This window comes from Bos grunniens, chromosome 16 (assembly GCF_055505025.1).
Source record: "Bos grunniens cultivar Pamir isolate PY7600 chromosome 16, Bosgru_T2T1.0, whole genome shotgun sequence".
NCBI classification, from domain to species: domain Eukaryota; kingdom Metazoa; phylum Chordata; class Mammalia; order Artiodactyla; family Bovidae; genus Bos; species Bos grunniens.
This window is the reverse complement of record NC_141180.1, coordinates 8080018-8106306: the sequence shown is the minus strand read 5'-3', so window position 1 is coordinate 8106306 and position 26289 is coordinate 8080018. Positions and strand designations below refer to the sequence as shown.

Genomic DNA, 26289 nt, shown 5'->3' with positions numbered 1-26289 from the left:
GCACTATCTACAATAGCCAGGACATGGAAGCAATCTAGATATCCATCAACAGATGGATGGATAAAAAAAGATATGGTACATATATTACACAGTGGAATATTATTTGGCCATTAAAAAGAACAAATTTGGGTCCTTTGAAGAGACACAGATGGACCTAGAGACTATCATACAGAGTGGAGTAAGAAAGAGGAAAACAAATACCGTCTAACAAAGCAAACTCATTTGGACTTAATGAGCATCAGCAAATGAAGAAATAATGACGAACAGAGTGTCCATCAGTCTGTGGCAGCTAGAACAGTTCACACCAAGGCAATCAGCTGAGCCAAGACCCAAGAGGCCCCTAACTCCACTCTAGGCCAGTGGGCAGGGCCTTTCTTGGTGCCAGACTTTCGGAGGAAAGCAGCTTCCCTGATTGAACGTGATAACAACTCACAAGCAGAACTGACCGAAGACCATCTTTGCACAACTGTCTCCGGCTTCTAAATAAGCAACGGTGCACATGCCCTGCAGGCCCATGAGCAGACAGCTAACCCCCAGCTCAGGTCCCCCTGAGGACCAGAGCTGCACCTGTGGTCTCGGGGCACCACTGGCTGTGCAGCCCTGTTCCCGGGAGCAGAGAAGAGACAGGAGAGCCTCTGCCGGATCAGGACAAAGGACCCCGCCAGGCGATCGGGAAAGTCTGGCCAATCGCCTGCAGCTCAGGCGACCATGTGCCACGGACAGCCCAGAGGCCCTCCTTTCCTTCCCCAAACAAGGCACCATCTAGAGGGACCCGAAGATCTGTAATTAGGAAGAAACACAAGGTGCGTTGTGTGCCTGACTGGCTTCCAGCTAGTGACTTACCTACCTTCCCCAGGGCCCAGCTTCCTCCCCAGGCTGAAAAAGGCATAATTATGCGGCACCCCAGGACCAGAAGGGCTGGGCTTTTCTCTGCAGTGCTGCCGTTTTGATGCTGGGTGCCTCCCCAGTCAGAGTATGAGAAATGTCTATTCCTTAATTGCACCAGCAAACGCAGCAGAAGGAAAACAACCCAGTTTTTCACTCTATTTGTTTTTACTTTAAAAAGAATGGATATCAGCTTTTCTTTAGAGTCGTGTCATTATCACAATCCCTGTATACCTTCCATCGAGTTGTCTCCCTTTTATTTAAAAAACTGCATCTGTCCCTTGTCGATCCGGCAGGAAGAAAAGACGCACCACACACAGCTCGCCTAACGAGCAGGGCTGCTCATTATTCAACCTCGGCATGCAAAGCATTTCACCAGAGATGTTTTAAACCGAGGTCAGTGCCAACCTTAAGACCACTGGAAACTGCCGCCAATGGGAATTTTTAGTGAAGACTCCACGAAAAAACACACATTAACTCATCTGCAAAGTGCATTGTAAAACACATTATCTTTTAAAACCTCATTTCATGCAAATTGCATAAAAAGGAATATCAAAGCCTTTCAGAGATATTCTAATGATTCAAGGTGACAGTTCTCAAAGCTGAAAGGTTCTTTCACACGTGAATAATACCCACATTGGAGAGCACCAGAGAAGCCTTCCCCAGACACAGCTGTTCAACCGAGTCACCTCCGCTCCAGCCTCTGCACTTGGCTCCAGGGCACTGCAGCCCAAGTCTCATTGCTTTATAACAAGGGCGTTTCTCTCCAGCCCACAGTCTCAGGCCACACCCCTTCCCCAATAAGTGATTCCCTAGTCAGACCCTCACTGCATCCAGACCAAGGCAGGTGGTACCCACTGGTGTCTGCCAGAACAGCAAATGGAGCCTGAAGTCGGGGTAGCGGCCGCAGGACTGGGACCTGGCCTGGCCAGCTTGAGTGTCCAGACCCACACGTCCACCACGTCACACTGCATCCTCACTCTAATTCCTGTGAGGGTCACCGAGCTGGCAACAAGGCTCCAGTCTTCATTCCCCCTACCCCAACATGCACTCTATTAGCCTCTCTTTGCCTCCGTGTTACTGTCTATGAAGTGGGAATAACAGTGTCTTACTCCTTGGGCTGTTGCTAGGATAAAACATGTTAGAACATGGAAAGCCTGGTTGGGGTGAGTACTCAGTGAGTATTCCTCATGGTCAGCATCACTGCAGGTGCCTTCTGGAGCCTACCCCAAACCCTGAGTGGTCTGACTGGGACAGTGACTGCCAGCGCTGGTCGCTCAGGGACTGGGCCCACCCCTGCAGCCACGGCCTGCATCTATCCTCCGCTGACCTCCTCTGAGGCCTGGGATGGCCCCTGCCCAGAATCGTGCCCAGAATGGCCCCCACTGCCACCCTCACCTACCAGCCCGGACCCCAGGGCCTCGGGTCTGACATAAACAGATGTTAGTTCTCACCCGTGGGAGCCTCCCCAGGTGAGACCTGAAACCGGCCCCTGGTTCCCAGAGGACAGTCCAGTTCAGTTCAGTCACTCGGTCGTGTCCGACTCCCTGCAACCCCATGAACCGCAGCACGCCAGGCCTCCCTGTCCATCACCAACTCCCGGAGTTCACTCAAACTCACGTCCATCGAGTTGATGATGCCATCCAGCCATCTCATCCTCTGTTGTCCCCTTCTCCTCCTGCACTCAATCTTTCCCAGCATCAGGGTCTTTTCCAGTAAGTCAGCTCTTCGCATCAGGTGGCCAAAGTATTGCAGTTTCAGCTTCAACTTCAGTCCTTCCAATGAGCACCCAGGACTGATCTCCTTTAGGATGGACTGGTTGGATCTCCTTGCAGTCCAAGGGACTCTCAAGAGTCTTCTCCAACACCACAGGTCAAAAGCTTCAATTCTTCGGTGCTTAGCTTTCTTTACAGTCCAACTCTCACATCCATACATGACCATTGGAAAAATCAAAGCCTTGACTAGACGGACCTTTGTCAGCAAAGTAACGTCTCTGCTTTTTAATATGCTATCTAGGTTGGTCATAACTTTCCGTCCAAGGAGTAAGTGTCTTTTAATTTCATGGCTGCAATCACCATCTGCAGTGATTTGGGAGCCCAGAAAAATACAGTCAGCCACTGTTTCCCCACCTCATTTCCCATAAAGTGATGGGACCGGATGCCATGATCTTCGTTTTCTGAATGTTGAGCTTTAAGCCAACTTTTTCACTCTCCTCTTTCACTTTCATCAAGAGGCTCTTTAGTTCCCCTTCACTTTCTGCCATTAGGGTGGTGTCATCTGCATATCTGAGGTTACTGATCTTTCTCCCGGCAATCTTGATTTCAGCTTGTGCTTCCTCCAGCCCAGCATTTATAAGGATAGACCGAAGAAACAAGTGGGCTGCTTGGACCGGCAGGGCAGGATTAATAACCCAGGGAGCTAACAGGCAGGCCTCGTAGTGGGTGTCACAACACCAGCAGATCTCTGCATCCACCAGCAGAATTTTAAAGTTGAAACAGAGGCCTGTTCTGGGTTTAGTCACGTAGGGAGTTCAGCTGGTCTGAACGACACCTTCCTCTCTCAAGGTCAAACCTATGCCCCAGAAATGGCTCCCAGCCTGAGAATGGTGGGCAGAAAGTACATTCCAAGGGCAGGGGAGGGGTGAGGAGCCTCTGACTGCCCAGGTCCAGACTGAGGGTCAACCAGTCATCCCAGCCTTTCAGTGACCTCCTCCAACAACATACTCCAGAAATGACGCTCAGTTTTGGATAACAGTAACGACAATAACAGGGTGTACAACACGTCAAGCCACATTATCTAGATGAAATCATTTAGTCCTTACAACAATCCTATCTAGGGGGTATTATTATTTTTTCCATCATACTGATAAAAGGAAATGCAGTCACAAATAAGGTGAGTAACTCACCAAATGCTCTCAAGCCAAAGCAGAGCAGGGATTCAAACCCTGTAACTAAAGGGCTGGGCTCAGGAGTTTTGCTCTTAACCATCAACCACGTTCCCTATTTAAGCACTGTCTTCCCCTCAGGGCTTCCCTCATAGCTCAGTTGGTAAAGAATCCGCCTGCAACACAGGAGATCCTGGTTCGATTCCTGGGTTGGGACAATCCTCTGGAGAAGGGATAGGCTACCCACTCCAGTAATCTTGGGCTTCCCTGGTAGCTCAGCTAGTGAAGAATCCACCTGTACTGTAGGAGACCTGGGCTCAATCCCTGGGTTGGAAAGATCCCCTGGAGAAGGGAAAGGCTACCCACTCCAGTATTCTTGCCTGGAGAATTCCATGGACTGTATAGTCCATGGGCTCGCAAAGAGTTGGACACGACTGAGTGACTTTCACTTTCACTTTCTTCCCCTTGGGGCAGAAGCGCAAGGAAAGTCCCCCCAGTGCCCCCCAACACACACAGCAGCTCCTCACTGCACGAGTCAGCCTGCTCAGAGTAGGATGGGGTGGCCCCAGGCTCCAAGCTCAGCAAATAAACAGCATTTCCTGCCTTTCCCTAGACCTCCCCCACACTGTCCCCCACCTTACCCCTGGCTCGTTTTCTGAGTTCCACAGACCCCTGGGAGAAACACAAACGAGGCCCATATTTCTCCAACTCCAAACGCCATCAGAGATGACCTTTGAGTTAACACTGGGGCCTGTTGACAGGCCCAGTTTTCCCTGTTGGTGATTGATGTGTACATATATCACATGCCATGTATTACAGAGGCTCCTCTTCTATGCTTGTTTCATCTTGGGTATGTAAATTTACACTAAAGGAAAAAAAAAAACTGAGCGAAAGAAGTCTCAGGTGGACCTACTGCTACTGCTGCTAAGTCGCTTCAGTCATGTCCGACTCTGTGCGACCCCATAGACGGCAGCCCACCAGGCTCCCCCGTCCCTGGGATTCTCCAGAACACTGGAGTGGGTTGCCATTTCCTTCTCCAATGCATGAAAGTGAAAAGTGAAAGTGAAGTCACTCAGTCGTGTCTGACTCTTAGCGACCCCATGGACTGCAGCCTACCAGGCTCCTCCGTCCATGGGATTTTCCAGGGAAGAGTACTGGAGAGGGGTGTCATCGCCTTCTCCAAAAGAAGTCTCGGGTGGACCTAAGGCTCTCATTTTAACCACTGTGGTTTGCTGGGCTGGGTGGGTTTCCACAGTGAGGCTCTGCTGCCCCCTGGTGGCAAGTCTCCTCCTGTTCTTCAGAGTCTGGGCACGCTGGCCTGAGAGGCTAAGGACCAAAATTTCAACTCTACCGTCTCCTGTGACGTTCACTCATTCGTGGGAGCGCTTGTTCAGAGCATACCTTGATTACAAGCTCTGCCGGCCAGCTTTTCTCCATCCCCTCCCAGTCTTTCCCCTCCCGGCGTCTCCGATGGAATCCCTTCACTCTATGAGGTCAGCTCCTTAGTAGTTTAACTGCTCTCCTTTTAGACCCGTTTTTCTCATAGGAGTTGAGTGCCCATAAACACCCCCAGCAACCACAGAAATCGCTTGGCTTTTTATTGCCCTGTACCTTATTAAACATCTTGCCATTTCTAAGCTGACTTTTCCAGGAATCCTCCCAGATTACAAAGAAAGGCTTCAATTTGCCTCTTTGCGTTTCTGCTTTCTGCAATTGCTACCATTTAGAAAGGGGTAAAAAAAAGAGAAAGAATAGACAGAGGTGCAGCCCAGAGTCTCCATACCTGAGTCCCTATTGGCAGAAACTCGAGAGAATGAGAGCCTGTGGCTAAGGATTCAGGTGAGCGATGCTCTCAGAGCTCGTCTCTATGTGACAGATTCAGGACCCTGCAACCCACCTCTCAAATTCCCTCAAGACTCTACAGGGGACAGTCAGAAAGGAGGAGACAAGAACTAAAAAGAATGGTGATCTGCCAAACAGAGAAGTGATCCCACAGGGATAAGCTCCTTAATGGATAAGAGGCGGTTTGGAAAATAATTTGTTTCCTCTTAATGGGTTTAGTCTATGTTTCTCTGAGAAAGATTATCTGTCTTCAAGGAAGGGTGGGGGTGTGCTGTGGGTATTTAGTCCAAAAGCTATTGACTGCAATGTTAAAATTTAAAACTTACAATGGCCGTGCCGTGCATGCACACTCAGTCGCTTCTGACTCTCTGCGACCCCATATACTGCAGCCCCCAGGCTCCTCTGTCCGTGGGATTTCCCAGGCAAGAATCCTGGAGTGGGTTGCTGTTTCCTTCTCCAACAAGGAGGTTGTTAAAGAGACATAATGTGGATGAACTGAACCCACCCTACACTGGGCCTACCCCACCCCGATCCTCTAAGGAGGGTCTCCACCTCCAGAGAAGAAGTTCCTCTTCTGAAAAAACTTAGGAAAGTGATTCTCCACCTCGCAGCATCAGGACCACACTCTGGAGCCCCGCTCCCAGGGTTCTGATTCAGTAGGTCTGGGGCAGGGCCTGAGAATCTGCACGTCTGATGAGTTCCCACGTGAGGCTGCAGCCATGGGTCCAGGGACCCCACTTTAAGAGTCACTGAGTCGGTAGCCATTGAAAAGAGTAAAATAGACCACGTGCAGTGACACGGATGGGCCTAGAGACGGTCACACGGAGTGAAGTAAGTCAGACAGAGAAGGAAAATTATCATATGACATCCCTTCCATGTGGAATCTAAAAAGATATGATACAAATGAACTTACAAAACAGAAAGAGACTCACAGACTTAGAAAACAAACTTACGGTTGCTGGGGGAAAAGGAATAGTTGGGAACTTTGGGAAGGTCATGTACACACTGCTGTATTCAAAATGGATAACCAGCCAGGGCCTGTTGCATAGCACATGAAATGCTGCTCAGTGTTGCACGGCAGCCTGGATGGGAGACGGATGTGGGGAGAATGGCATGTGTGTGCATGGCTGAGTCTCTTCACTGTCTACCTGAAACTACCAGAGCATTGTTAATCAGCTATACCCCAAAACAAAATAAAAAGTTTAAAGTTTGAAAAAAAAAAGAATCACTGAGTTGGAAGGTCAGCTGCTATCACTAAACCACCTCTGGCTTTTACACAACAACTTTAACCGTGATTTTCAAACATGGATTTTAAATTCCTCCATGGCAAAAGAATGCTCCCAGGTAACCCAAATTGAAGTATGAGAAACCATATGCTAAACATATCAATACATCCACCTAGAATATCAATTTCCCTTAAACATTTGCAGAGAGGGAAAAAGTTTAATGATTTAACTGGCAATTTTTAAGCATTAAGTTATTGTTTAATGCAGAAATGTAATGTTTTGAATACAATGTGAAATTTTTAAGGCAAAATAAGGGATTTCTAAGCACCCTCCTATTTGTGCAGGGGGCACCTTGTGGGGTGTCCCCTCCAGAAGTGTGAAACAGTGCTGCTGGCCCTGCTCTTCAACGTGTCCAGGCCCCCCGTGTGTGCATGTGTACACACGTGTGTGCCTACACACACACGTGCAAGCCCTTACTATTCTCACCTCCATGAGGATTCTTTCGTTGGGGGGTGGGGGCAGGAATATTCTTGGAGAAACCCTGTTTTTAGGCATCACTGATTACTCATACTTTGGGTGCATTAACCTAGTACACAGCTTCCACGAGGCTGGCTGCGGAACGAGGGAAGGAATCCAAAGCAGGAGGGGAAAAGAGGTGTGAATGATGAAGGCAGCTTGCTGTGAGCCTCGGACAAGACTGCTGTCCAGGAGGCAGGCGCGGTCCTGGGCAGAAAGAGACACCCAGACCTGAAGACACACCACTGCACGGCCTTCAAACCCCCTTCAACCCCACTCTGTCATCCCACCCAGGTTCCCCTGAACAATCCCCCAGCCACGGAAGAGCTACTTCATAAGGAGTCTGTGAAAATAAAAGGGCACCAACTATTTGCCAACCAACCGCTTAGTCAGTGTCTCCTTCCATTTTCCCAGTAAGTCCATGAAAACCCGGTTTTCTTTCTCTGGGGCTGGCCTGCCTGGGATGCCCACCCCAGGTTCCTGGCGGTGCCCAGTAATTACTTCTGGCTGCCACAGTCCACTGGGAATCTGGGTGGGGGGCCCTACAGCCCACATACACAAGAGACACGGTGACCTTCATTCGAAGGCTTATTTCCGCACAGTATTTCACTTCTTATCAGAATACCAAGTGTGGGCTTCCTGGTGGCTCCACGGTAAAGAATCCACCTGCCAATGCAGAAGACATGGGTTCAATCCCTGGGTCAGAAGATCCTCTGGAGAAGGAAATGGCAACCCACTCCAGGATTCTTGCCCGGAGAATCCCACGGACAGAGGAGCCTGGTGGGCTACCGTCCATGGGGTTGCAAAGAGTCAGACACGACTGAGCGACTCAACAAAAACAGTATGAAAAGACTCACGAGTGATCACATAAACAAGGACAGAAGCATCACGGGCAGGAACGCCCATGCAATCCTCGAAAGGCTCTACCTGCGCGATGAACTCCGGGAAGCTGAGGACGGGCCCGTTGTGGAAGACTGGGTAGTAGAAGACGTAGGCGAGCATCCAGGGGAGGGAGTAGAAGGGCCGCTCGGCCGGCGGGGGCTGCCAGCACAGCTCCAGGCTGAAGCTGGTGTAGTACAGACAGCGCACGGTCAGCGTGAACTGCAGCAAGTAGTACTCGTTCTCGGTCTTGTACCACCCTCTCTGCGAAGTCACAAGGAGAGAACAACCCTTGAGTGTCAAGCACAGCCATCCAATCTCCGGGGGAGGAGATCTCTTCCACAGGCAGAGCGGCTGTCCCACCCCGGGAGCCGAGAACCACCGAGCAGCTGGTTAACGTCATGCATCATCAGAGAAAGCAGTTAACAAGCAACGAGCAGAAGAGTGTCCCCTAACATCGGCCATCGGCTTCGCGTTAAGCCTGATGCAACAGAGGACGAGGGTTTTCCCAGATACGCATCCGTGGGACACACCAGTGCATAGCACGGAGATTAGCTACATCCAAGGGGTACTCTGACCCCTTACACAACTCTGAAGACACGGAGAGACCTATCCAGACAGATCTTGGGACTCTGGGGGCTCAGCTCCAGATCTCCGCAATAAAGGGAACCTTGCTATAAAATGAGTCGCACAGTTTGCTTGGTTTCCCATTTGTACATAAAAGCTAGGTTTACACTATATTACAGCTTACTACAGGGGTCCCCAACCCCTAGGCCACAGCCCACTGTTGGTCCGTGGGCAGGAACCGGGCCCACAGCAGGAGGGGAAGGGCAGGTGAGCTAGCGAAGCTTCACGTGTATTTAAAGCCACTTCCCACGGCTCCTGTTACCACCTGAGCCCCGCCTGCTGTCAGACCAGCGGCATTAGGTAATCACAGGAGCGCGAGCCCTACTGCGAAGTGTGCGTGCCAGGGTCCGAGGCTGCACACTCCTCGTGAGAATCTGACGCCCGATGATCTGAGGTGGAGCTGAGCTGGTGACGCCAGTGCTGGGGAGTGCGCAGGAATAAAGTACACAAGAATGGTGTGCCGGGAAACCAATTTGTTAGAAGAGTAATCCCCACGAAGCACAATAAAATGATGTGTGTCTGTAAATGTCACGTGGGATTTATGTCTTCAACAGATTTTTCCTCTGGCTCTCTGTCATTAATTTGGCTTCACATGTAGCGGAGGACTATTTTCGAAACAAGCTTTAGAGACACATCATCAAAAGAAATAGTCCCTGCCCTCAATGAACCTGAATTCTCACACAGGAAACAGGTATACAAGACAGCATGAAATAAGAAATAACAAGTATGTACAAAACTAGGTGAAGAACAAAAGACTAAAAGCAACTGTGATGAAATCTTGATACTACTAAGGGAGTAAAATTATGGATCATTTTATAATCTATTTTTCTACATTTTCCATATTTTCTAAAATATATACGTATTGTTTTTTAATGAGAAAACCAGGTGATGAAAATAGATACAAAAGATAGAATTGGGACAAAGGACAGAGTAGTTCATTTGACCCATGAGAGCCTTTCAAGGCTTTACACAGAAAAATTAAGCACTGAACAGAGTTTCTACTCCATGTCCAGGACTTCAGCAGACACCAAGAAAAATCAAGAAAACTGCACGTGTGAAAGTATGGAAACCCAGCGCAACTAGTTGCTGGTCATTCGCTCCCTCCTCTTTGGCAACAGTTTTCACATCACCAACATACATAATTTATTCACCACTGACGCCCATAACTGATGCTAGTGGCCCCAAATAAACGATCACTACAATCGGAGACTGTTTTGAATACTTGCCAGATCCCCCAAAAGTTAGATGTGGATTTGTTTTTATTTTTATCGCAAATCTAATTTTAAGCACACTTATTTAAATAATCAGGTAGCTTAATCATTCTGGGAAGTTAAGTATCTTTTGTTAGGAGAGAGCTGCCACCTGACCTACTCACGCCAGTCCACTGGTGAGAGTGAAAAAAAATTAAGAGAGCCTAACAACAGCAAATGCCAACCCATTCCAGTATTCTTGCCTGGAGAATCCCAGGGACGGGGCAGCCTGGTGGGCTGTCGTCTGTGGGGTCGCACAGAGTCGGACACGACTGAAGCGACTTAGCAGCAGTAGCAGCAACAGCAGCAAAAAAAAAAAAAAAAATCTTGAATTTTCAAAATGCTACCATTTTTACAAAATTGCTTAACACATTATCTTGTTAGGTCCTCAGAACAACTCCATGAGGAAGGCAGAGCAGCTCGTACCTTCATTTTCCAAACGATGAAATTGAGACTCAGGTTAAATACTGCCTCCGGTTTCAAGAGGACGCACAGTGAATAGAAGAGATTAGAAAACCACCCGCTCATTCTTCCTGGTGTGTCCTTCCCCATGTCTGTGCCAGTCCAGGGCTCACCAGTTCTAACTGCCATCATATGAATCAGTAAATGAGTGAATGAGTAAACAAATGGACAGAAGTTAAAATGCCACAGGAACACATGGTTAAAGGAAGAATATCAGAAGCTCCCCAAGATTTTCTGTGCAAGGAAAATACTTAAACCTTATCTGTTTCAGGGACCACCGTGGGCTTCTGATGAAGTAAAGATGTGAGAATTCCCTATAAACTGTGCAGCAGTTTACAGATGATTTTTTATTAAAAGCATAGGGGATTATTCCTGGAGGAGAAAATGGCAACCCACTCCAGTATTCTTGCCTGGGAAATCCCACGGACAGAGGAGCCTGATGGGCTACAGTCCATGGGGTCAAGAAACAGTCGGTCGTGACTTAGCGACTAAACAACATGGGGATTATTGCTTTCTTTTGCTTTTGTTCCTGTGATGTCTGGCACCACCCATGCTGACCCAAACTGGGAGAAAAGGTACAGGGTGGGCCTGGACAGCCTCCCAGGGCTGAAGTGTGTTAGTCCCTCAGTCTGGAGGGCTAAGACAAAGTCAGATACAAAGGATCGCAGGATGCAACACCCTCTGCTGCCACGAGGGGGAGCCCCATCCCAGTTCTTGGATCGACTCTTATCTGAAAACAAAGGCATCTACCTGGATATTGGCATTGCAAAACAGGTTTTCTCCTTCCCATTGGTATTAAAAAAAAACAGAGACTCTTACCTTAACTTCTTCCACATCTTGCAGTCTCAGTGTAGAGAGCAGAGAGAGAGAACACAGCCATGATAGGAACTGAGACCGGAACTGAGCAACACAGAAGGAGATAGTGGCGTGAATAAGAACCATGGCGGTGCCCTGGGTCCCCAGCACACAGCGGCAGGCCCACATCCCGTAGACTGCGAGGATCCAGGGTTTGTGCTGCAGACAGAGAAGGACCCAGAGAGAGAGAAAAGAGAAAGTAAGCTAACAGCCTTTGCCATTGAAGGTTCTGTTTTGTGACCCTTTAACCAAACTCATTGTCCTGGGGATTTAGTGTTAACACGGATGAAGAGGATTCAGAAGGACCTTCCACATTAACCCCAGATAGCAGTCCCCAACCTTTTGGCCACCAGTGGAGACAATTTTTCCATGGACCAGAGTTGGGGTGTGTGGGTGGTTTCAGGATGATTCATGCACGTTACATGTATTGTACACTTTATTTCCGTCAATCACATCAGCTCTACCACAGACCATCAGGCATTAGATCCTGGAGGCTGGGGACCCCTGCCCCAAAGTGATGGCTGCCCACCCCCAGGTCCTCAGAACTTCACCAGATTCACCCAGAAGCAAGGAGCTGCTTTCCTGCCTTCAGCCACAGCCGCAGGCCAGTGGATCCCACAACAATAAGACACATAGCTGACAGTCCAACAGATATTACGGAAGCCAGAAGACAGCCGGAAAAGCTGCCAGCCTGGCACACCAGCCACTACCCACACTATTCTGCGAAAGTGAAGGTGAGAGGAAGCACTGGTGTGCATTTCTTCGGAGTCTTATTTAGAAACTGGGCCATCCAAACCACAAAAGGTTTCCTAAAGTCTAAACCACAGACTTAAAAGTAAATATCTAATTACATTTTTTTCATTAGCATATTATTCAGTCAAATTTAGGTCACAGAAAAAGTACCTGCTTTCAGTGGGTGAGATTGAGGCCTTTGTCTAGTAAATCTGATTGATACATCTATTACTACCTTAGGAGAGAATTTTTCTATTTCAAGTTTTATAGTTATTGACATTGAATAACTAGATAAATTAACATGTTTTTTTTTTTTTTTTTTTCCCTCAGAGATTGAACTTATGGTGAGGGGAGGATGGGGAAAGGGATAGATGGGGAGTTTGGGATGGACACACTGCTGTATTTTAAACAGATAACCAACAAGGACCTACTGTATAGCAAATGGTACTGTGTTCGGTGTTATGAGGCAGGCTGGATGGGAGGGGAGTTTGGAGGAGAATGGATACATGTACATGTACGGCTGACTCCCTTCACTGTTCACCTGACACTATCGTTAACACTTAACTGGCTACGAAAGTAAAAGTCACTCAGTCGTGTCCGACTCTTTGCGACCCCATGGACTGTATAGTTCTCCAGGCCAGAATACTGGAGGGGGTAGCCTATCCCTTCTTCAGTGGATCTTCCCAACCCAGGAATCAAACCAGGGTCTCCTTTATTGCAGGTGGGTAATTGGCTATATCCCAATACAAAATAAAAAGTTTTAAAAAATTAACATGTCTTTGCTTTTACACTATACTCTTGGTCATATCTGGCTGGTAAATCCTTACTTTAAAAAAACCACAATAATGTTTTAACATTGTTTGAGAGGCAATATATCTTAGTAGTAGAATTATCAAGTTTTGCTGTCTAATTGCCTAAATAAATTCTGATGTCCCCATTAACTAGCTGTTTGACCCTAGATACGTTACTAAATCTCTCTCTTTTAAATCACATATAAAATTTGAATAATGGCATCCACTTCATGAGGCTGTCGTGAGAATTAAGTTAACAGTGTAAAATGCTTACAGCAATGTCTGCGTACACTGCAAATGCTAGCAGCTAGTCCTATAGGAAACATGATGTGTCTGTTTGATGGGCATTCGAACACAGGATTTCCAGAGACTTCCCTGGTAGTCCAGTGGTTGAGACTTCGACTTCCAATGCAGAGGCTGTGGGTTCGATCCCAGGTCGGGGAGCTAAAATCTCACATGCCTCGTAGCCGAAAAAGCAAAACATCAAACATAAGCAATATCGTAACAAATTCAATAAACACTTTAAAAATTATATATATATATACATATACACACACACACACACACACACACACATACACAGATAGATAGGATTTCCATGAATGCACTGACTTAAAAAGTGAGGACTACTTAAAATTGGGTCTTCTTATGGAAAAAATGATTTATTCAAGGGAAAGACAGATGTGGACTGCAAATTATAAATTCCATCTTTCAATGGTAATGCTTCCAAAATATTGCCGAAGTAGAATTATCTCCCAAATCTATACTCCAGCCCAAGAGAGAACATTTTAAATGAACAACTGGGTCAGCCACTTTGAAGTTCCAAGAAAATCAGAGAAATCTACAGTTCATTTTTACTATTTTTCCATCCTACTACCCACATTAAATAGCACATAAGTTTGCTTCCAACTTTCCCCTAAAAACTCACCTCTGGACAGAGTTCAATTATAAGGAATAAGGTTGCCAACTGTATTTTAAGTAGCTTTAACAAATTAAGAAAAAGCGGGGGTGTCTTTTTAAACAGGATCTACAACATTCACCGCTTGGAATCCATTCCCATGAGTGCGTGGCTACGCACACACCTGTAACACAGCTACGTTTTATTAAGTGCTATTTGATCCATTTGGAAAAAGCCTGTTTGTTGGGATTCATTTGGGAACTTAACCACAGACTTAAGCTGTTTCAACTTGGAAAAGCTGCAGGAACCTTCAGGAACTACTAGCAGGGCTGTGCAAACTCCATCTGCTCCAAAGAGTCTGATGAATTCACCTGAGCTCACAAACGCTACTTTGAGGGCTCACAAGGTCATCCTATATTCCCATCTTCTTCCTGTCAGAGTACAGGCAGGCAACATTCAACACCATTCTCTCTAAGACATCACAGCAAATGCGCTCATGTGAACTTTACCTTCTCTGATACCCCTATTACCCACTCATTGACCCCAATGGGCAAAGGCAACTCCACTATATACATTCACAGTGGTCAGGTGATGAAACAGAACAATGTGAAAAATCTAAAAAGAATTCAGTTCAGTCGCTCAGTCGTGTCTGACTCTTTGCGACCCCATGAATCACAGCACACCAGGCCTCCCTGTCCATCACCAACTCCCAGAGTTCGCTCAGACTCACGTCCATCGAGTCAGTGATGCCATCCAGCCAAAACCTATATAGGGCTTCCCTGGTGGCTCAGTGGTAAAGAATCTGTCTGCCACTGCAGGGGACACAGGTTCGATCCCTGGTCCGGGCAGCCCGCCTGCCTAGAGTCTGTGTTCTAGGCAGATGCCACTGTAATGAGAAGCCCACACACTGCAAGTGCAAAGTAGCCCCGCCCTCTGCAACTAGAGAAAGCCCACACACAGCAACAGCCATAAGTAATAAATAAAAAAATAAAATATTTTTTTACAAATGTATATAAATTGTGTGTGCTCACTCAGATAGGTCCAACTCTTTGCAACCCCATGTACTGTGGCCCGCCAGTCTCTTTTGTCCATGGGATTCTCTACGCAAGAATTCTGGAGATACTGGGTTGCCATTCCCTTCTCCAGGGGATCTTCCAGACCCAGGAACTGAACCCACACCTCCTGTGCCTCCCACATTAGCAGGCAGATTCTTTAGCACTGTGCCACTTGAGAAGCCCTTACATAAATTAGAACTTCGTGGAAATATTGATTTTTCACGCTGTAAAGTGAATGCAACTGGAATCTACACAACTGCAATGAGAATTCCAAAACACCACTAAAATGCTGATACAGCATGACTAGACTTCCATGGCTTGCTCTCTGTCACCAGTGCAGGACAGTCCCCACCATCAATGCAGTCTCAAAGTGGGGGTCCCCAACCGGCCAGTACCGGTCCGTGACCTGATAGAAACTGGGCCACAGATAGATAGGATTTCCATGAATGCACTGATATCTGGGCCACAGATAGATAGGAATTCCATGAATGCACTGACTTGAAAAGCTCACCTCACACAGCAGGAGGTGAGCGGCAGGCGATCCTACCGTCACCCCCAGATGGGACCATCGAGCTGCAGGAAAACAAGTTCAGGGCTCCCACTGACTCTGTGTTAACAGCCAGTAGCATAATTATTGCATTATATATCACAATGCAATAATAACAGTAGAAGTAAAGTGCACAGTAAAGTAATAATGCACTTGAATCATCCCGAAACCATCCCCCCTCCTCCCACCCCCATCTGTGGAAAAACTGTCTTCCATGAATCCGGTCCCTGGTGCTGAAAAGGTTGGGGACTGCTGCCTTAAGGCACACCTCCTGCAGCCCTATCCCCCACCCCCAGCAACACACACACACACGTGCAAGAAGCAGGGCAGAGAGGGCAAGAAATGGACACAAACCCTTGCCCAGCAGTGAGGCAGCAGCATGGTGGGTCCGCTGCTCTGAGGAGGAGGAGGGCTTCTTCCAAGGGTTTCGAAGACCCTGTACATACTCAAAGGCCTAAAGACAGCCCTGCCCTACCTATTTCTACTCCAAAAGTTCTTACGTATTTATCAAACCTGTGTCCACCTCATAAGTGAAAATGCTTAAATATTAGATTTTGAGCCTCTGACATCAAATATACTAGGAAACTTCTAACTCTTTAAAACTAAAGAAGAAAGTCTGCTATGTTTTATTCCAAAACAATACTTCTGATTCATCTCCTTCTAGAAGGACTTTAAAGACATTTTTCCCAGGTTCCCAGGGCAATCTGGGCAGGTACACACAGGTTTGGTCACGCATGTACTTTATGTCAAGCTCAAGGTTTTAAAGTCTGCCTAGAGAATTCCCTGGCAATCCAGAGGTTAGGAACCCACACTTTCCCTGACAAGAGCCCTGGTTCAATCCCTGGTCAGGAAACTAAGATCCCATGAGTCGTGCAGCGCAGCCAAAACAATTAACTAATTAATTAAAAATCTGCCTAAAAGTCAAAACAAACCAATCCATTTAAGAGGTTCAAATGACAATTATGATTGAGAACTTAAAATGAGGCACAAAGAATCATGCTGATCAAGTAACATGTACAAATAAAACACAATCTTAATTTAATGCCAATAAAGGTCCATCTAATCAAAGCTATGGTTTTTCCAGTAGTCATATATGGATGTGAGAGTTGGACAATAAAGAAAGCTGTTGCTGCTGCTGCTGCTAAGTCGCTTCAGTCGCGTCTGACTCTGTGCGACCGCATAGACGGCAGCCCATCAGGCTTCCCCGTCCCTGGGATTCTCCAGGCAAGAACACTGGTATGGGTTGCCATTTCCTTCTCCAATGCATGAAAGTGAAAAGTGAAAGTGAAGTCACTCAGTCGTGTCTGACTCTTAGCGACCCCATGGACTGCAGCCTACCAGGCTCCTCCATCCATGGGATTTTCCAGGCAAGAGTACTGGAGTGGGGTGCCATTGCCTTCTCCAAAAGAAAGCTGAGTGCCCAAGAATTGATGCTTTTGAACTGTGGTATTAAAGAAGACTCTTGAGAGTCCCTTGGACTCCAAGGAGATCAAATTAGTCAATCCTAAAGGAAATCAACCTTGAATATTCATTGGGAGGATAGATGCTGAAGCTGAAACTCCAATACTTTGGCCACCCCATGTGAAGAACTGACTCACTGGAAAAGACCCTGATGCTGGGAAAGATTGAAGGCAGGAGGAGAAGTGGACGACAGAGGATGAGATGGTTGGATGGCACCACTGACTCAATGGAGATGAGTTTGAGTAAGCTCCAGGAGTTGGTGATGGACAGGGAGGCCTGGCGTGCTGCAGTCCATGGGGTTGCAAAAGGTCGACTGAGCGACTGAATTGCATTGAACTGAAATGTGACGTTCCTAACTAAGAGATTAAATTCTAATCAAATATTACTTTTACATGATGCTTTTCTTTAACTGAGATTTTTACTGAGATAGGTGCAGATTCACCTGCAGTTAAAAGAAATAATACAGAGAGATCCCATGGATACTTTACCCAATCTCCCCCTATGGTAACACTTTGCAAAACCAAAGTATATCACAACCAGGACGTTGACATTGCTATAAGCCACAAGCATTCTGGTTTTCCCAGTTTCACTTTCATTCGAGTGTGTATGTTTAATTCCATACAGTTTCATCACAAATAGATTCACCATCCACCATAGGAAAGACACCAAACCATGCCATCCCCTCAAGCATCTCTTGCACTGCCCCCTTATAACCACACCCACATTGTTCCTGCTCCCTTTCCCCGACATCCCCAACCCTTGGAAGCCACTAATATCGTCTCCATTTCTAAAATATTGTCATTTCAAGTCACAGTATGTAACCTTTGGGACTAGCTTTTTCCATTCAGCATAATTCCCTGAAATCCACCCAAGTTGCAGTGAGTATCAAAGGCTTGCCCCTTTTATTGCTGTGCAGTTTCCATGGGGTGTATGAACCATAGTTTCTTTAACCATTCACCTGTGGTAGGACATCTGGGCTGTGTTCCCGTTTGGGGCTATTGTGAATAAAACTGAAATGAACATACATGTGCAGGGTTTGGTGTAAAACCAAGTGTTCATGCCTCCAGGATAAATGCCCAAGAGTGAGCTTGCTGGGCTGCATGGTCATTACAAGTTTAGTCCTATAAGAAACTGTCCAACAATTTCCAAGAGTGGCCATCTTACAGACCTACCAGCAACATAGAGCTGAAATAGCTCAGTTGGGAGAACATTAGACTGAAAATCTAAAGGTCCCTGGTTCAATCCTGGGTTTCCCTTGGACTGCAAGGAGATCAAACCAGTCAGTCCTAAGGAAAATCAATCCTGAATATTCATTGGAAGGACTGATGCTGAAGCCGAACCTCCAATACTTTGGCCACTTGATGAGAAGAGCCGACTCACTGGAAAAGACCCTGATGCTGGGAAAGATGGAAAGCCAGAGGAGAAGGGGACGACAGAGGACAAGATGGTTGGATGGCATCACTGACTCAATCAATATGAATTTGAGCAAGCTCAGGGAGTTGGTGATGAACAGGGGAGTCTGGCGTGCTGTAGTCCATGGGGTTGCAAAGAGTCGGACACGCGAATGACCAACTGAACAAAAACCAGCAACATGCTTGCGATCCAGTTTATGCCATTTCCTCACCAGCATTTGGTGGTGTTACTGTTTTATGTCTGAATCATTCTGGTAGTGGCTTTAACTTGCATTTACCATGCTCTTTTAAAGGGGATCAAAGTGTGAGTGACCTGAAACTTGCATCAATAAGATGGGTTGAGTGAACTTTGCTGGAGCATAGGATGCCAGCCCACCAGAACTATCCTGACCCCTCTAACGCTCTTTATTCCAGGTTCTTCAGTTCCTGGTAAAAGACAAAAGGAAGGCAGAAAGAGAAGAAACTTTTTTGAAGTCTAACAAACGATAAGAAGGAAACTGCACTCTATTTTTGTGGCAGTTTGGATAAAGCAAGACTAACCACTATGGCACATTCTGATGGAACTGGGCCAGACTGAAATCGGGGAGCAAACCCGCCCTCTGCTCCTACCGCTCCTTGTGTTAACACCGAACCACTTCTTAAAATGGGGCACAAGTGATTCTCTCTGCATAGGTTCCCTTAACAAAGTAATTTCCTGTCTTGTTCATCATACAATAGTATTAGCCTAGAATCTAACAGGGTACCTAGTTGACAGCAAGTGTTTCAGAAATGCTAGACAAATGAATGGTTAGAATAGCTGGATAGGTGGGTAGATGGATGGATGGGTAGATGGAAAGATGGACATGCTTCTGCAAGTACTGGGAATTAACCTGGCAGTTATGACTGAGAACAAGAAATAAGCACCAAACTGCGGGGCTTTTTAGTCACTAATGTGAAAACTGGCTGATTGCCAAAGTGTCTGCTTGTATCACTTAACCCCTTATGAACCAAGACCACTTTGCTGTTGCAAATAAGGTACAAAGGGGTTGTTCCACATCTCGCTGCCTACTTCCAGTTTTCACTTACCAAGGTCTCTTACAAATCATGTGTTGGGGGAAGCCTCAAATAGCGCTCAGCTGAGAGAGCACAGGCACCCACCTATGAATGCAGACTCGTTGATAGAACCTGAGTCCTCGCACGCCAGGGAAGGCTTCAGAGAGACAGACAAATTCAACTGGCACATTTCAAAGGCCGAAATCAGCACCTGAGAAAAGACCACGGGCTTGTGGCCTTTGCTTTGCAAATCTAGTCTCCAAATCTTCCTCGTGGGGAGCCAGGACTCAGCCACAGAAAGAGCTGGGCTGGCCGTGCCCCCCTCATGCCATCTCTCCTTCCTGCCTGCTTTAGCTTGCTCTCAGCTGGGGGCACTCAGGCAGGGTGTGCCTGAGTGGTTTCCCTCATTAGCTCACCTCCACGGGGAGGAACGAAACCGGAAAGCCGTGGTGAAGACTCCTGTTGGCAACTGGACCAGACTTTGCTGTGCACTAATTCTCTTTGTACATCTGCCCAGAAACCACTCAGCGGGCATTGTTTGAGAAATAAATAACAGAAGTCACTCAACAATGCTTATGCACAGCATAATTTATTACACACTACATAATCAACTGCAGATGCTACCAATATATATATGTCAATATATGAGATATATCCTCATATGAATATGTGTGTGTGTGTGTGTGTGTACACCCACACAAACAGGAAAAAAACCCAAAGGCATCCCAGAGTCCAGATAACTGCATTCTAGCCTGCTTTTCCTGAGGGCAAAGGCCAGTGGGCCCAAACCAAGTCAATCTCACCCGTCCTAAGAGAGGCCCTGATGGAGGAGGAGCAGTCTGGCTCCAAGAAACCCATTAGTGTGTGAGATTCCTATTAGGTGTGTGGTTTTGACAATATGCTGGAAAGGAGCACCACAGCTTTCCAGAGGTGAGCTTCCTCATCTAGGCCAACGCCACAGGACCACGCTCTTCAGGCCTGAAGCTGATGAGCTCAGCTGGTCGGGGCCCAGCGCTAACAACGTGGGTTCTGCCGGTCAGAGGTTGAGTGAGAAGGCACCCTGTGGTCAGCCAGGTCACCCAGCCTTCTCCAAAAGCTCATGCAGGGGTATTTTTGGCTCTGAGAGCAGAGAACACTATGCCTCAGGTGGTGAGGGTGTTCAAGAAAGGAGACCACTGTCTGGCCCACCCTACACATGCTCCAAGCATAACAAACCCACAGCCAAAGCTCAGAGCCGTTTCTCAGCCTCCCCTCCCAGCGCGCTGTCCCTGAGCCAGTCTTGCCAAAACCCAACGAGAGAGCCCGACCCAGAGAAAAGGCGTTTAACCTTGGCCGGGGAGCTCAGTGGAAAGTTTTTATTACTTGTCATGGCAAAAAAAAAAAAGAAGAAGAAAAAGAAAATCATGCTTTTGAAAATAACCTCTTCTTTGAGGCCAGCAAAAAGAGAGATGGGACGAGACAGCAGACGGAGCCCAGAAGCATCTTTTAGGGTCGGAACCACGAGTAGTGGTAATGCCTGTCTCTATAGCATCATCCACAGTTCATGATGCCCCTGAGAAGAGGAGACAAAAGATAAGTGCAGCCCAAATCTTCCACCCTGAATAAGTACCAAAAACAGCCACGCAAATTAAGGCCATCTGGGACGCTCAGTCCAGGTGGTGGGGCCAGAGCTGAGGTTCATATTACATAAGGACCAAGCGGACACGGACAAAGAGAGCAGTGTGCTCCAGCCTCACAGAACCCTGCCCACCAGCTGTCACACAAATCAAACCTGTGGTCACAGAGGGATGGGACAGACACATACACACACACAGATGACTCAGTGCAAACTCTGCCTCATTCCAAGAAAACTGCAAACAAAACCGCCTACTGAGTTTGCCTAAGATGTGCGCTGCAGATAAAAGGACAAGCCCACCTGTCCTCCCAGGCCTGTAAGGAGATGCAGGAGGCTGAAATAAGCAGATGGCTCCACCCTCTTCAAGCCACCACCTGACATCCCCAGGTAGATGTGGCCCACTCCTCCCAGGAGGCATCTCCGGTGTCACTTCTCCGCTCCTGGTCTGTGTCCCCCTGTCCTTTTTCCCACAAGCCAGCACAAGCCTGAAACAGGGTCAGAGAAAGCCACGCGGGAGAGGAACACAGGTACGGCTGAAGAGACAGCCTCTGCCCTCTGGGGTTTCAGAATCTTAGACAGATGCCTCCTTTCTAAACACCGCGGAGGGAACTGCTCCCAGGAGCCCACGCAGACTGCAGTCACGGCACACAGCGAACGCCAGCAGGCCCCCGCGGCAGCCACCTCTTCACTGCCTGTCGTCATATGCTAGCACAACCTTGAGACCTATTAGACCCTCACCACTACCCCAGGAAGCAAGCGGTACCATCCCAGATGCACAAAATGAGGCGAAAGACTCCGAGATATTAACTAACTGGCTTTTAAGATTGCATTGCTTGAAAGTGACAAAGCTGGGTTTCAGCCAGGAGCTCTGAGCCATCCTGAATAGGGCCTCCTAACAGTAAGAGCCACAAGCAAATTAACCAGAGGAACATCTATATCCTAAACTAGGTAGTTTTCTGATGGTGGTGAGTACAAAACAGGAGCTGAAAATGGAGCGAATTTGGAGAGGAGGAGGCCGATCCGGCCACAAATAGGCGGTTCATCTGCATCTCACGCTGTCTGAACTGAAAAAAAGTGAAAGTATTAATTCTCAGTCGTCTCCAACTCTGCGACCGTCAGGCTCCTCTGTCCATGGAAATTTCCAGGCAAGAATACTGGAGTGGGTAGCCATTCCCTTCTCCAGGGGATCATTTCAACTCAGGGATAGAACCCAGGTCTCCTGCACTGCAGGCAGAGTCTTTACCGTCTGAGCCATGTGAACCAGTCAAATGGCTGTTTACCATTTAAACCATTCACGTCCAGTTGTTCTAACTGTTGCTTCTTGACCCGCACACAGGTTTCTCAAGAGACAGGTAAGGTGGTCTGGTAATCTCATCTCTTGAAGAACTTTCCACAGTTTGCTGTTATCCACACAGTCAAAGGATTAAGCATAGTTAATGAAGCAGAAGTAGATGTTTTCCTGGAATTCCCTTGCTTTCTCTATGATCCTTCAGCTGTTGGCAATTTGATCTCTGATTCCTCTACCTTTTCTAAATATAGCTTGTATATCTGGAAATTCTCACTTTACGTACTGTTGAAGCCTAGCTTGAAGGATTTTGGGCATTACCTTGCTAGTGTGTGAAATGACTGCAATTGTTCTATAGTTTAAACATTCTTTGGCATTGTCCTTCTTTCGGATTGGAATGAAAACTGACCTTTTCCAGTCCTGTGGCCACTGCTGAGTTTTCCAAATTTGCTGGCATAATGAATGTAGCACTTCAACAGTATCATCTTTTAGGATTTGAAATAGCTCAGCTGGAATTCCATCACCTCCACTAGTTTTGTTCATAGTGATGCTTCCTAAGACCCACCTGACCTCACATTCCAGGATGTCTGTCTCTAGGTGAGTGACCACACCACTGTGGTTATCCAGGTTATTAAAACCTTTTTTGCATAGGTCTTCTGTGTATTCCTGCCACTTCTTCTTAATCTCTTCTGCTTGTATTAGGTTTTTACCGTTTCTGTCCTTTATCGTGGCCATTTTTGCATGAAATGTTCCCTTCCTATCTCCAATTTCTTTGAAGAGATCACTAGTCTTTCCCATTCTATTGTTTTCCTCTATTTCTTTGCACTGTTAACTGAAGAAGCCCTTCTTCTCTCTCCTTGCTATTCTCTGAAAATCTGCATTCAGTAGAATGTCTCTCCCTTTCTCCCTTGCCTTTTGCTTTTCTTAGTTCCTCAGCTATTTGTAAAGCCTCCTCAGACAACCATTTAGGCTTCTTGCATTTCTTTTTCTTGGAGATGGTTTTAGTCACCCTCTGTTGTCCAATGTTATGAACCTCAGTCCATAGTTCTTCAGGCACCTGTCTACCACATCTAATCCTTTGAATCTAATCATCACCTCCACTGTACAATCATAAGGGCTTTGATTTAGGTCATACCTGAATGGCCTAGTGGTTTTCCCTAATTTCTTCAATTTAAGCCTGAATTTGGCAATACGGAGGTCATGATCTAAGCCACAGTCAGCTCCAGGTCTTGTTTTTGCTGACTGTATAGAGCTTTTCCATCTTCAGCTGCAAAGAACATAATCAATCTGATTTCAGTTTTGACCATCTGGTGATGTCCATGTGTAGAGTCATATCTTGGGTTGTTGGAAATGGGTGTTTGCTATGACCAGCCTGTTCTCTTTGACAAAACTCTGTTAACCTTTGCCCTGCTTCATTTTGTACTCCAAGGCTAAACTCCTGGTATCTCTTGAGTTTCCACTTCTGCATTCCAATCCCCTGTGGTAAAAAGAACACCTTTCTTGGTGTTAGTTCTAGAAGGTGTTGTCTTCATAGAACCGGTCAACCTCAGCTTGTTTGGCATCAGTGGTTAGGGCACAGACTTGGATTACTGTGACACTGAATGATTCGTCTTTGTTGCTACAACTAGCATTATTTCATTCTTTTTATGGCTGAGTACTATTCTATTGTTGGAGAAGGAAGTGGCAACCCACTCCAGTATTCTTGCCTGGAGAATTCAATGGACAGAGGAGCCATGGGAGTGCAAAGTGTTGAACACGATTGAGCGACTAACATGATATTCCATTTCCACATCTATATCCATTCATCTGTCAATGGACATTAAGATTTCTTCCATGTCTTGGTTATTGTGAATAGAGAGAAGCCCACCATTTTTTTAAAAGGAAAAAAAAATATTATTATTTCATTAACCTTACTTTATAGAAAATGATGAATTACGATTTAGTGGTGAAATGCCTCTCCATGGTCAGAAAGCTAACGAGTGAGCAAGTCCAGGAACTAATCCATCATCCAGGACTCTTCCACTCCACAACAGCTGGCCCTTTCCGACAGCAGCCGTAATGATAACAGCTTCGTTTCACAGATCCTCCCCAAGATAGTTCATCTTCCCCCAACAGGGAAAGAAAATACAGATACTGAGCTATTCATTTTACTGATGGGAAAGCTGAGACCTAGGGGTAGTAAGTCACCCACGTATGGGCAGAGAAGCTTTGTGTTAGAAATAAAAATGTTAGATTTCTAGAAAGGTTGTTGTCGTAACAAAACACCAAAACAACTTGTGGAAGAAAAGAAACCCATTAATGAAGGTTGAGGTAGGTATATTCATTATTAGTTTAGGAATGCAAAATCATGTATTCTTTATTATTAGGTTTGCTTGGAAGCTTCTTTAAAGTTAGATGAAGGTGGTAAAAAGTAACAAACTTTCAATGATTGGAAAAGTAAGTTCTAGTGTACACCGTGTCAACTGTGGCTACTGCAATAAGGTATACTTGAAAGCCACTGAGCAAGGAGATCCTAAAAGTTCTCATCACAGGAAAAAACACTCTTTCTTCTCTTTTTTTTGTACCTATATGATGGGTGTTAACTAAGCTTATCGTGGTAATCTTTTCACAACATATGTAAGTCATTATGCAGTATCTATCCAACAGTAACAATTTATCACATCTTTATCTTTTATTTTTATGTTTTGATTTTATTTTTTTATCTGGTAATTCCTCTATTGACCAGTAACAAACCTTTCTCACCTTTTCCAGGCTTCAAAGGCCAATATCCATGCCCCATGACTTCCTAGCTCAGGGTTCCTTCTTGACAAAAAGCAAAGAAGAAAGAAGCTGAAATGGAAATGATGCACATGACCGTACCTTCCTCGAAATCAGGTTGGCGACTTGAGACACGCTCATGTGGCCAAGGAACAACCACACCAGCCGCTCCTTCCCCCACTCCATCCAGAAGCTCCACTCAAAGTCGGTTGGGTCCTAAACAGGCCAAAACAGTAGTTTATCAGAGAGGTCTTAGGACATATTTGAAGCAGAACACAAACTCCAATTAATAAAACAACTGCAAGAAACGGACAACGTGAGTTCAAACACCATAAAACGGCATTGACACAACATTTCCAGTCTCTACCCCATCACACACACACACACACACACACACACACACACACACACACACCTACTTGTACGCTTCCCTCCAGCTTGGCTAGTCTCAAAGGCCTTTGTTAAAGCTGATCCCCACCCCTACCCCAGGACCCTCTGTGGGACAGAAACTATTACTAACCCTATGTTATAAAAGATGTAACAGAGACTTAAAGAATTCCCTTTATTTCCTCAGTGTCATGCGGATAGGACAAATAATTAATGAGGTTATCTCAGTTTGGTCACTTAGCTGCTTTTACCAACAAGAGAAATGCACACTGGATACTAATAAAATTGTATAAGATCAGTCATGTTAAATCTTGCTGTCATTTACAGGCTGGAGGATAATTTGATAAAGAAATTAACCCATCCCCTACAAGCTTATATGAGGAAAGAATGAAAGATACACTCCCTTCCCCTCAGGAAGCTCTGTGTCCACCAGCATCCCATGTCTGTACCCATTTCTAGGCTCTGTCTTCCCAGCTCCTGGGCAGGGGCAGCTGAAAACCTCTGGTGAGAGTGGACTCGTGGATACCTGGGGACTCACAACCAAGAGCCTTGGCCTCAGGAGCCCCAGGGAGATCATGACGGCCAAGCTGAGCGTGGAGGGAGAAAACACTGTGCTGGCCACTCTCAAATGAGCAGTGCTGGCTTGGCCCACGAGCAGGAATGAGGACTGGAGGCCCTCCGAAATTTCTAGCCAGTTGGATCAGTGGGGAAGGAATCCTCCACTGATTATTGATCCACTGATACTAAACACCTCCCTAGATGTGGAACTTTAGGTCAATTCTTTTTTTTTTTTTTTTGGTCAAGCCACAGGGTGTGTGGCATCTTAGTTCCCTGACCAGGGATAGAACCAGTGCCCCCTGCAGTAGAAGTACAGTCTTAACTGAAGGAGGA

General features: G+C 46.5%; 1 protein-coding gene and 1 long non-coding RNA gene across 52 annotated transcripts in view; one reads left to right on the top strand and one right to left on the bottom strand.

The window, feature by feature from the left end:
- HHAT (hedgehog acyltransferase) overlaps positions 1-26289 on the bottom strand; it is a 354661-nt gene that overhangs the window by 269208 nt on the left and 59164 nt on the right. For 36 of the 50 annotated variants that reach the window (XR_015143021.1, XR_015143035.1, XR_015143022.1 and 33 more), the window contains 3 exons: positions 25114-25227; positions 11391-11585; positions 8281-8496 (listed from right to left, as the gene is read on the bottom strand). Coding sequence is in view for 20 of the 50 variants with exons in the window: in XM_086343256.1 (XP_086199382.1) it covers positions 8281-8496; positions 11391-11585; positions 25114-25227 (525 nt within the window). In the remaining 30 variants the exon portion in view is untranslated. Of the gene's footprint in view, positions 1-8280; positions 8497-11390; positions 11586-13223; positions 13410-25113; positions 25228-26289 lie in introns of all 50 variants that reach the window. The other 14 variants (XM_086343264.1, XM_086343266.1, XM_086343263.1 and 11 more) reach the window with 4 other exon arrangements.
- Positions 17101-25545, top strand: LOC147356115 (uncharacterized). Of its 2 annotated transcripts, none has more exons than XR_015143055.1 (2): positions 17101-22321; positions 25006-25545. It is a non-coding gene; the product is annotated as an uncharacterized LOC147356115 (long non-coding RNA). The 2 variants fall into 2 exon arrangements; XR_015143054.1 differs by having other exon boundaries at positions 21230-21496.